At 38.4% G+C, this 12,262-nt stretch overlaps 1 protein-coding gene across 1 annotated transcript; it reads right to left on the bottom strand.

Moving 5' to 3' along the window:
* Positions 1-6,603: 6,603 nt before the first annotated feature.
* Positions 6,604-8,846, bottom strand: LOC133717994 (uncharacterized). Its single transcript, XM_062144761.1, has 9 exons — positions 8,769-8,846; positions 8,547-8,665; positions 8,059-8,161; positions 7,842-7,937; positions 7,699-7,754; positions 7,471-7,594; positions 7,279-7,341; positions 7,091-7,150; positions 6,604-6,913 (listed from the first exon to the last, which is right to left on the bottom strand). The coding sequence occupies exons 2-9, from the start codon at positions 8,654-8,656 to the stop codon at positions 6,650-6,652; spliced, it is 876 nt and encodes a 291-aa protein (XP_062000745.1). The 5' UTR covers positions 8,657-8,665; positions 8,769-8,846; the 3' UTR covers positions 6,604-6,649.
* Between the last annotated feature and the right edge of the window lie 3,416 nt (positions 8,847-12,262).

Genomic DNA, 12,262 nt, shown 5'->3' with positions numbered 1-12,262 from the left:
TCATTTTCAGACTTCGTGCTAGTTATGAAAGTTGTTAAGCATGATGAGAGGAAGAAGAGCAGCCCGGCCCCGACACCATTGGTGGTGGTCGGCGGCGGCTCTGCCACTAACTCCGGCGGCCCTTTCCGGCCACCTCCGGGGATCAAAAATATGGTTTCTGTACATTTTAAGATTCTATATTTCAATACGATCATTTCGATATATTATACGCAATTTTTGGATATCGTATGATTAAGTTATGAATTTTTAAGTTTAGATCGATTTCGATCGTTAGATTTGTGATCTGTGAAGTTAGGACCGTCAGATGGACTTGTAGTTTTGATATGATGATCTTATGACTGTCCCAGTGGCTTTGTGTGGTCATGGGCGAAGATCCGACCGTTGGATCTTCGTATAAATGCAAAACAGTGATTAGGAAGGCGATCCGTGAGGATCCGACCGTTGGATCATCATTTAATTTCAATCCGACCGTTGGATTGTCGTTTGATTATGTTTTTGAGTTATTGGCTAAGTTAAGGTCATGTTTGATTAGGTGATCGACGGTTTGATTTGGCGGACGATTCGTGAAATTGTATTTTGAGCTGTTAAGAAGACGCAGCGGGAATTTAGAGGTGAGTAAACCTCACGTGGTTCATATTACGAACCGAATAAATTTAATTACCTTATCTTGTCGTAATTGCGTGAAAATATTTATGGAATAAATATTTGTTTTAAAATCATATGGACTTGATCAACTACGGTCCATGGGTAAGTAAAATGATTTTTACTATACAAATGAATTTCTCGGTTTTATTGCATGTGAACTATAGTTGGTAATAGTGATTATCCCTGAGCGGATAATTACGTATATATATATTTACGTGATTATATGTGAATGGTGTGACATTGAAGAGTGTGGAATTGGGATGATTAAATTATTATGAATTGACATGTGACTTACCATATTTATATGTGATGAACATGATTGATGAGTTCTTGTTAATATTCATGATTTACATTGGAGGATGTATAGAGTTAGAGAATGTAGGGTTCTGAGGATGAGGTGTCCGAAGTTCGACGGTTAAGGATAACCGGAGTGTTTGTGTGCTGAGGACGGGGATGTCCAAGGTGCGACGGTTTATTATTAACCGAAGTTGTGTGCTGAGGACGGGGATGTCCAAAGCGCGACGGTTTATTATTAACCGAAGTATATGGTGCTGAGAACGGGGATGTCCAAAGCGCGACGGTTTATTATTAACCGAAGTATGTCGCATTACTTGCACCTAGGCCAAGGTGACTGGTAGCGATGTGGTTAGAGCTCTAACGTGCTGTTGGGATGGACCAAAGTGGTGTTATGTGGGTTGGGTTTTTGCAGGACCAGTGTGTTGTATTGTGATTTGAGGATTGTGAAAATGTATTCCTTGTGGTTTTACATGAGTGGTTTGATGTCTCTTTGCAGACGTAATACTGTTGAATTTTACTTGAACTGTAATTTAATAAATCAACAGTTCTTTCTTTTTACTCATACGGGCTGTCAAAAGCTTACCGGGTTTTGTGTTGTTGCAATCCCGGTACACTATTCAAACGGTGTAGCGGATAACCCTGCAGGTCAGGAGAACCAGGACGGTGATCGGGCTGCTTAGAGTAGTGTTATGTGAATTACAACATTATATTGTGAGGTTTGTTATGCTCATTTAGAGCTTTACAATTTTACTTTGTAAGAGTGAATTGTAATAATTAACTCGAGGTTTTCGAGTTTTTTGTGTTGAGTGGCGAGTGGTGTGTTTGTTTCTGAGAAAAAAATTCAGAACGTTATTTGTATTAATTGTTTATTCATGTTTCGGATTTGAATTGGTTATTCAAAATTCGGGGCGTGACAGTTTGGTATCAGAGTGTAAGGTACATATTTGGTGATAATCAGTACTCCCCGAGTGATGGCCCGTCTGCAGCGGATCCCCATCATATACTCTTCGGTACTGGTATAATCATTGGGTATGTCTTAGTATGGGGTCTAGACAGCGTGTATGTCTGTAGGACGGTAGAGTTGTCTTCTAAGTTCGTATTAGAATAAGTTTAGTTTCCGCAGGTTGTAATCTTCTAGGAATAGAGACCTCTAGATTTAACTCTGATGAGTCGGTGAGATTTGTTTTATGGAAGTGAGGTCCTTTTGGATGTTGAAGTGTTTGGTTGAAGGCATGATGTTGACCTATGCACGTACCTAGTGTGGATACGAGTATGAATTGTTATAAATTTTGTCTTCTTAAGTTGGACGTACAGATGTTTAGATGGGGTGTACGTATCAAGGATTAGATATCTTGTTTTATAAAGAGACGTCTTAGTGGAGTTTTGGTAATTGACATGTGATACGTGATTAAAGTGACTCTGAGGCAATTATGCTGACCTTGTGTGAGAATGAATTCTTAGTGTAGACTAAGAAGGTTGTGTGGTGATTTTATATACACTACGTGATGAACTTTTAGAAGGAAAAGTTATGAGTAAAAGTATGGGTTTTTCCCTGATGTCTATAGCAGACTTGTGCATATGGCAGCCTTGTGGTGGTGCCAGTAGTGTTTATTTTATAACAGTTTTTATGGCAGTGCTTGTAGTGCTTTAGTGGTAGTTGTGTGATGTAACCATTTGATAGAACTCACCTTGGTTAGGGTGTTAGCCATTGAACAGGATTCTTGACTCTGTGGTTTGGGAAGAGATTGATATAAATTTTTGAGTGTAGTGAGGTAATTTGGAGATACTTAGGTTATCTATAAGGAGGGTGGTGGAGTTTGTTATCGAGGTGATACCAGGTTAGATACCTATATTAATGTCGCTTTATTGGATGAAACTGAACTTAAGGAGTTGAAGGTTCAAGGTGAGAGTTTACTTGAGTAGAGATTCATTAGAGCTAGTATTTGACCATGATTAGATTTGGTACTAAGGATATGAATTATCGATAATGACTTGGAGCGAATTTGTAGCATTCTTTTGAGACATGTACTTTCCTGCCCAGTGAAGGATATGTTAGTGTTCTAGTTCTAAAGATCACGAGCGTAAGAGGTGTTAAGTTTGGTGCTCTATAGGTGTTTCTGAATGGGAAGTGTTTAGCTTTATTAATCCCTGAATTCTAGCGACGAAATTGTTTGTGTTTGGTTTGACTCAGAGGATGCTAGCTAGACCTCTGTGCAACTTAATTGATTGTTTATGATAAATCATTATGATTGATGTGTGCAGCAGAGTTGTCAATGGTTTTGAAAATAGTATTGGGTGACCAAGGTTGATCCTTGGTGTTGTTGTTGGTTTAACAAAAAGAAGAAACGACATGCATGCAATCTTATTGATTTTATATTACAAAAAAGGAAAACGAGGACTATGTTATGCTAAGCCTAGTCAGCAGCTCCGGATGGATTGAGGCGGAGCTCAAGAGAAACGTTAGAGCCACTGTTGTAACCGCCTGAGCCACCAGAATAGTAACCAAATGCGCTACCTTCCTCGGAAGTAGTCTTCGGATTACCAAAGACGTCCTCGCCGTGCACGGGGAATAGAGGAAGAGTTTCAACCTCCTGGTGATCTCCTCCTCGTTGTTGCAGGGATGTTTGTCCTCCTGTTGTGCCAAAAGAGTTGTACCGGTATTAGTGTTGAAGTGTGAGGAAGAATATGAAACAATGTTTAATTTTTTTTCTTTTAGTAAAGAAAAGTTTAAATTCAATTATAATTTTAGATTGGAATATGTAATGCCACATCACTTGCTGTTGTGTTGATATCATTCAAACAACAAATCTAGACCATTGAACATTTTAAAATGTAATGGCTCACAAGATGTGTCAAAATTTATGTAAAATATGACGTCCCTTGATCCAGACCTGTATTGTAAAATTATCCTAATTATGCAGCAAATTTTATAAAACTCAAGAGACCATATGTAAACAACAATCAGGTCTCTTGTTTAATTGCTAATGATGGGATGTGGAATTTTGGGCTTATATATTGTTCATTCTATTCCTTTACCAAATCATCATGTCCCTGACAAACTTGTTGGCAACTATACCAAGCATGGCCTTTATACTGTCAAGAGTGGTTACAGATTGGTCCTTCAAAGAAGAGATTGGTCTACAGGTGGAGAAGGTAGTTTGGATTCACAAGATAATCTTCTTTGGAAATATGTTTGGAGTATCAAAGTTCCCACTGCTGTTCGTGTTTTTATGTGGAGAGCTCTGACTGATATTCTGCCATGTGCATGCACACAACCTTTACAGAAGACACCTGCTCCTTTCTCCACTCTGTTCCAGATGTAAAAGGGTTCCTGAGACAATTCTTCATGCATTGTGGTTTTGTCCAAAGGCAAAAATGGTTTGGGTTCTTTCCCCACTTCGTGGTGCTATTAATGGAGGTAGGCAACAAGGGTTATTGACGGATCTGTATCCTATGATTCCTATCTAAATCAGAGATGGCTCTTTTGGTGTGGTTATGTCGCCGAATTTGGCAAGCAAGAAATGAGGAAATATTTCAACACAAGTTTGTGAGTGCTCAGTTTATCCTATCTCAGATGCTTTCTTCTAATTTTGAATTTCTTTCTGTTACTGCTGTTCCTGCTCGAAATCAGAATGTTAGGCTTCTATCACTTCTTGGATTAGACCACAATACCTCTTCTTTAAGTTAAATGTAGATGGTGGCATGTTTATCTGGTGATTCAAATTTGAGGGGTATGGGTGCAGTTTAAGGGATTAAAATGGTGAATTATTACTTGCAGTATCTAAAGGAATGGTTCGATGTTTTAGTGTTAAGGCTACTGAACTATATGCTGCTGCTTTGGGACTTTAAGCACTGCTTCAAGCTGGATTCCAATATTTCAAAATCATCCTGGCATTGGATGCCTTGTCTGTGATCTCTGATTTAAATAAAGAGGGGGTTGATTTTTTGGTAGAAAATGTCTTAACTAATTGAAGAGGTGAAGACAATGTTTCACCTCTTCCCTTCAGTGGTTTGTATAAATTGCCCTAGAAAATATAATCATACAGCGCACGTGTTAGCTAGGAATGCACTTTTGTTTGCTGCATTTCAAGTTTGGATAGAGGAAAGGCCAAAATCATCCTGGCATTGAATGCCTTGTCTGCAGGCGCGGAACCACGTAGTAGGCTTTATGGGCTCAAGCCTAGACAACATTTTGGGCCGAAAATCCCTAAGTATATATATCTACCTTCAGCCCATACCAGCCCAAAGAAAAAAAAAATACTTATCTGCAACCTCCCTCACCTCCTCGATCTCTCCGCCTCGCCTAGTCGCCTCTTGGACGCACAGCGGCGCAGCAGCCAGCAAGTCGATGAGATGCAGCCAGTTCTTCTCTTTGTGATATTGAGTCGAGTTCTTCTTCCTGCACTGATTTTCATTGCAGACTTGCAGTCATCTTCTCCGGCTTTCCCCATCTAAGCTTGCTTTGTCTCCTGAGTTGCTCCAAAACGGAAGGTCTTTCTTTTCCTTTTAGCTAAGTCTCTTGATTGGTTTAATGGGTTTGTTGATGGAATTAGTGTTCCTACTCAATTCTCTCTTGATTGGTTTAATGGGTTTGTTGATGGTTGTTTATGGGAATGCATTGAGGCCAGAGAGGTATGTAAGGATTGTAAGCTTACTTTTCTAACAGATGCAGAAGGTATGGAAGGAAAAGAGTTTAGATTTGTTTAATAATGTTGCTTCTGTGGTCGAAGAAGAAGAATTCGAATGGTTTGGAGTGGTGTCGTGATTTTTGTGTCATAATTGAAACAAAAGTCTTTTTGGTCAAAGGGGGATGCAAGGTGTTGAATTATTAGATAAAGCTGCTTCTTGGTTGGAGTTTTGTAAGGCAGGAACAAAGGACAAGTGGGAAATCTGAGAATAAGGTAAATGTTTGAATGATGCAAGTATGTTCGTTTTGAGAAATTTGGTATCAAGCTGGTCACTTGGGGTCTTATTCCAAGTTTACCATACAACTTTGAGTTCAGTAATGTACTGTATCCATTTCTTACTACTTCATATTGTCTTTTGAACAAGGAAACTTGCGGATAAAGTTGCTGCAGCTGGATTTTTTGTGGTGGTTCCCGATTTCTTTTATGGCGATCCTGTGAATCTTGATGATCCTCAATTTGACAGAGAGTCCTGGTTTAAAGCTCATAGCAAGGTTTGTGACTTTTCTTGAAAGGAGTATATATGTACAATGTTTGGAATAAATAGGAACTAGAATAAAGATGAATTAGGAGGGGGAACATAAATTTTCGCAGATTTTGAAGGCCAATACAATTATGTACTAATTGTCTGCAAGTGAAGCAAAAATAGAACAAGTGGGGGGTAAAGACCTATTGAAAGATTCTCAATTTGGACCGAACAATCAAACATGATTCCACCTAAAAAAAAAAGAATTAGTGTACTTCTAATTAGCCTAGACAAGTCTTGCATCCTAGTTCCGCCACTGCTTGCCTGTGATCTCTAATTTAAATAAAGAGGGGGTTGATTTTTCGGTAGAAAGTGTCTTAAGTAATTGAAGAGGTGAAGACAATGTTTCACCTCTTCCCTTCAGTGGTTTGTATAGATTGCCCTAGAAAATATAATCATACAGCGCACGTGTTAGCTAGGAATGCACTTTTGTTTGCTGCATTTCAAGTTTGGATAGAGGAAAGGCCACAATGGCTCTCCGATGTACTTATTGTACTTATTGATGATGTATGCATCTAAGTGTTTCAATCACTATATTTCTTTTCTCGAAAAAAAAAAAAACAATCATGTAAAATCCGAAAGCTATAAATTTTGGTACCTGAAGGCCAGCATCTTTCACTTTCTTTTCAGAAAATTGCACTTGTTCCTTCGACAAAGTTATGCCAGTGTATCTACAACCGGTTTGCTTGACGACTTCAATGGCGAAGCCTCCCCAACCACAGCCCAACTCTAGGACTTCATGGTTCTTAGTAATTCTAGCCTAGATTAATAGAAAGGAATAAAAACAGAAGTGTTTAAAATAGTAGGCAAAATCACAAATATCAAAGTAATAAAAGAAAACTAACTTAAATATGGGTAATTTACTACTAATTATAATAGCCTTCAAGTAGATGATGACCTCACAAGTCAAACCCAGTCTTTTACAGAAAAGACTCACCTTTTCAATGAGAATACTGATTTTCCTTAGCTGTGCAGTCTTCAACTCTTCATCTTCTTTCTACACAATGATATAACAAGGACGAGGAAGTGTATACTTTAAACATGTAATTCCTTTCATGTATGCAGTACGTGCAAATGGTGCTATCAGTTACTGTAAACTTATAGGAAGCTGATTATTATTCTTACCTTAAATACAGCAGCGGAATACATCATTGTTTCGTCCATGAACAGCGAAAAAAACTCATTACTCTAGATCCACACACAAAAAATAGTAGTGAGTTTGAGTCTCATGCTAGCCAACATGGCATGTATCGTCCAGGTTTTCCTCTTAAAAAATAAAAATAAAAATAAAAATCCAGGTGATCATAAATTGTTTACCAGATCATAATGGTGAGAGATGTTCCTTCGAGCCTCTGTAAGAGAGTTTTGCCTTGAAACGTGATGAAAGAGATATCTTGCTGGGGCTAAACAAGCTTCCTTTAACAAAGGCATCCACCTTCCTCTATATATAACCAACAAGTTCGACGTAGTTATGATTTGGATGACTGATATCTATACCTTAGTAAACGCAAGTTCATAACAGATATTGTACGTTATTGCATGTACCTTTTCTTATTCATTTTTGAGAGGGAACAATTTGAATCTCTGTTGGCAATGAGAATCTGGAAACTAAATAAGGTTAGCAAGACGGAATTTAATCTTCAAAATGAACAAACGATTTTGCAGCCGAAACTGATGAATGATATTACCATTAAGAGATTCTCAAGACCTTTGTCTTTATCATCAAAAGAAAAATCGCCATTGATATATGCATCTGCAAGGCCTAAATCTCCCCGTGTCATTACCTGACAAATATATACTGCTCATTAGTGAAACTGAGGGAATTTCGATCAATTCATACATGTATATTTTAACTTCATGAGTAGAAAGTAGAGGATCGATGCATGCAGGCATACACATATATACCTTCCAGTAAAATTGAACGGGGTTATGAACTTTAATAACAGATTTCAAAGAACAGCCTTTGTTGCTTCCCTCAAAGGTTTGCACCATTCTTTCTTCTAATAAGCTGTATATATATAAGAAGATAAAGCAGACAGTATACCATTTATCAGAGTTCTTTAACTAGGGAATCGCCTCAAATTCTGTCAACGTGCTTTGAGAGATTTCATATGGAGCTCATCACTCATGCATAGTAGTTCGGAGAGAGAGAGAGAGAGAGAGAGAGGGGTACCAACTAAAGATGGCAATGCAATGCAAATCGATGAGCGATTACTAACTATAAGTTTGTCATTTATATGATTCAATTCTTGAGCTTAATTAACGGAGAAAAAGGTTCAAAACATTAGTGCAAGTGTGCCCCAAGGAAGCAACTAATTAACTGGCTAGCTGGAAAATTTTATCATCCAAGGAAAATAGATGTGTATTTAAGAACAAAAGCTAGCATTACTCACACTAAACATCCTGTAGAGATATACTGTCTCAGAAATCTAGTAACATATAGGCGTGCGACCTTCTCCAAGAGCGCACAACCTTTTCCAAGCACACGATTTGCTGCAGCCATTGTTCAAACCTGCAAAATAGTAACACTAATTCCCTATTCAGCTGGATTCCACTACTTCTGTAATTACCTGAAGAGAAAAAATTCACTGGTTTGATAGATTCTGGAGAAAGACCTTGGAGATGGAAAACAGGTTTCTTCGCCCTTATCCAAATGATATGTGCTGTATAAAGGCAACAGCATTGGATCACCGTCTACTTGGAGCTAAATATAAACAGTATAATACTCCACACCGCCATCTACACATGGCTGTAACAATATAATACTCCACACGTAGCTGTAACAATATAATACTCCACCGCCATCTACTTGTAGCTGTATTATATTAGTCCATGTTTTTCAGACATCCCGTTTTCACATCATCCACATGCCCTCTATATTGGACGATACGAAATACGTGTGACCGTTGAGCATTTATACTTGAGCGTAGAGAGATTTAAATCATCTCTTAAGATTTGCGAGATCTTAATTTTTAGATGTGAAATCAATACTCTATATTCGCGCATAAATCTTTTTTTCTTTTCTTTTTTTATCATATCTACACGCTGCACTCTCGTTTTCTTTACCACCAGAATAGACTGATGAAAATTTTGTTTACCACTTGATATATAGTTAATTAGTTAGGTTGCAGACTTACAGTCAATCAAAATGTGTGGAGATTATCAGTCGTCCAGTACTCTTTCAGGAAAAGAAAAAAAACTAAAATACAAATAATATAATATATAGGTGGTGGAAAAGACTGAAATGGGTCCGTGACTGCACATAATGGCATTGGTTTTTTTTTTTGTTTTGTTTTTTTTTTTGTTTTTTTGTGGATGAAGAATGTGGCATTGGGTATTTGATGTCGAACATTGTGTTATTGTATATGTTCTGCGTTAAGATCCAATCTTATAGCCATAGAATATAAAAATAAAAAAAAATCCTCCACCCCTGTTTCTTCTCTATTCCCCTGTCTGCTTGAAATCTGTAATGTGTTCCGCTTTAATAGTCATTTAAATTTGTTAAGTTAAAAAAAAAAAAAAAGGGATGAATGATCTTGTTCCATATTTGAAGAAGTTTTTTTTTTTTTTTTAGTAAGGGTCGGTGCAGGCCGCACCCTCAAGCCTTGATTAATAAAATCGCAGAATACATGAGGGAATATGGTACCTGAACCCCAGATTGCATAATAAGCATCATAAGAACTTCCTGAATTATTTACCTATCTATCTATGAGGACTTAGTAACAGTTTTTTTTCCTCACTTTAAGGGATCGCTTGTGAGATTCATTTTTTTTATCACATATCAGCAAACTGACCATTAGATTTTTATGTCTCCATAAATAGATCATTTTTATGCTCGGGGTATAGGTATTAAGTCCCCCCCCCCCCCCCCCCCCGATGCGGCAAAATGCCAAAATATTATTAATAATAACATGGGCGTGGGGATGAGCCTCCCAGCTTGACTGGGTTCCAAACCCCATTAATTTCAAAAAAAAAAAAAGAAGATCATTTTTGTAAATTTTCACCCAAATTAAAAATTATTAAGGTAATTCATAATCGTGTTTTACTATTATAAACATGAACAATTTAGGTTGGACGGATTTGGTTCGTTCATTGATTTAATATAGTTCGCTATCTTAATAATTATTAATTTGGCTGAAATTTTGCAGAAGAGATCTACTCATAGAGACTGAAAAACTGAACATATCCACATCTCGACAGTTAAGTTTTTAGGTACTAATGTATAGATCATCTCTGAAAATTTTCAGCCAAATTGATGATCATTAAGGCATTGATAACTGCCTTAAAGCTGGTATAGTTCAGGTTGGACAGATTCAGTTCGTCCTTTAGGCTTGCTTATTTACTATGTTATTTCAGTGTGTAGGCTTGCTTAAATAAGTGAGCATGAGTATCGTCAAATAATCGGACATAATCTATGTATCGCTGTAGTTTACCACAAACTCTTTTTTTTTTTTTTGAAAGAACCACAAACTCTTTATCTACCCATGGATGGTAGAGGGAGGATATGTAATGGTCCTTTCTGACCTGAGTATTAATATATCAACATGATATTATTTCAAAAAAAAAAAAATCATTGATTTGTCTCGAAGGACAGGAGGTGCGCAATGTCGCCCTAGGCAGTCTTTCCTCCTGGCTAAGTCGCTGGCAAAACAACCACCAGTGTTGAATGATCTAAGAAGATTCTTTAGGAGAGTATGGGTTCTCGACAAGAGTCAATTCAACCATTTTGTTCTGAGTTTTGATCTACTCCGAGATCGGAACAAAGTTCTCCTGGGAGGTCAATGGAGGATTAACCATGCTCCCATTATGATGCAGGAATATGATGGAGTGGCACCGATCCAATCTGTGGCCATGAACTCTCTCGCTCTTCTTCTGGGTGAAGATCTCGAATATTCCTCCGGCCTTTGAGGACCCTGATACCATCAAGGACATCACATCTGTTGCAGGTAAGTTTTTGGAATTTGATGATAAGCCCTTCTTCCTCTTGAAGAAACTCCGTCTTGCGCCAGGCGTGGAACCGGAAATATCTTTCTTCTTTGAGAATCTGGTTGGTATGTGCAACTCTTGTCACTTTCTCATGCATGATGGGGAGAATTGCCCAGTTAGCATGGAGTCTGCAAAACAGAAACAGGCTCCTGCTGGAAGACTTGAGATTGGATCTCCATCTTTAAGTTTCACTGCGGGTAATTTCCGTTTTCATGGGGTGCAAACGCCAGTGTTACCACCAGTCAATCGTGTTTTGTTCCAGAATAGCACAACTCCACGCAAACCCGTCATACTGCGGGAAAAATTGCTCCCCAAGAAACATGCAGATAACTCTTTGGCAATTGTCCCAGTCACTATTCAAAAAAACAAAATCTCTCCTCCTAAGAAAGTGCTTACATCACCAGAAAAGGCTTTAATTCTGGTCCCTGAAGTAGTGATGTCTCCCCCTAAGAAAGAACTTGATGTAGTTGCAATGGCGGAGACGGTGATCATGGAGTCTGAGACCGTGCAGTCTCCGCTAAAAATTGTGAAGGATGGGATATTGTCACAGAAGTTGGAAGTGAATGCAGAGCAAGAGCATAACACTGCCCCTGCCAAGAATGAGCCAGTGAAAGAAAAGAGAGGCGCCACTCTCCAAACTCAGGGGGTTTCTCCGAAAAAACTCAGCATTTTGCTCCCGGATTTGTTTCAGAAAATCGAGCTACAGGATGCACCTTTGAAGAAGCTAAAAATACCTAGCTTCCCTAGCAAGTTTACTGCCCGGTCTCTTGGCCTTACTGAGGCGCCAGGAAGTATTTTGGTGCCCAAAGACCCAATGGTGGAGATCCCAAAACCAAAGAAGAAGAGAGGAATACCACTGGGGTCGAAAAATAAAAATCCCCCAAAGTCTAGAAAGATTGCTGCTGCACAAGTGACTTGCTTGGAGTATCTTAATTACCAAGCCTCCTAGCCCTAGTGAGAAGGGCAAGGAGAAGATTTAGGTTTTTTGTTTTTTGTTTTGAGCCTAGCCTATCTTCTATGCTTTTGTATAGGTTATAGGCTCACTTGGAATAAGTGAGTGGTGCTCACTTATTGTACTAGTGAGTGGTGCTAGCATATCATTGTCTTAATTACTAGCCCTATT

Source organism: Rosa rugosa, chromosome 6, assembly GCF_958449725.1.
Source record: "Rosa rugosa chromosome 6, drRosRugo1.1, whole genome shotgun sequence".
Classification (NCBI taxonomy): domain Eukaryota; kingdom Viridiplantae; phylum Streptophyta; class Magnoliopsida; order Rosales; family Rosaceae; genus Rosa; species Rosa rugosa.
Note: the sequence above shows the minus strand (reverse complement) of the source record. Positions and strands in the feature narration are given on the sequence as shown.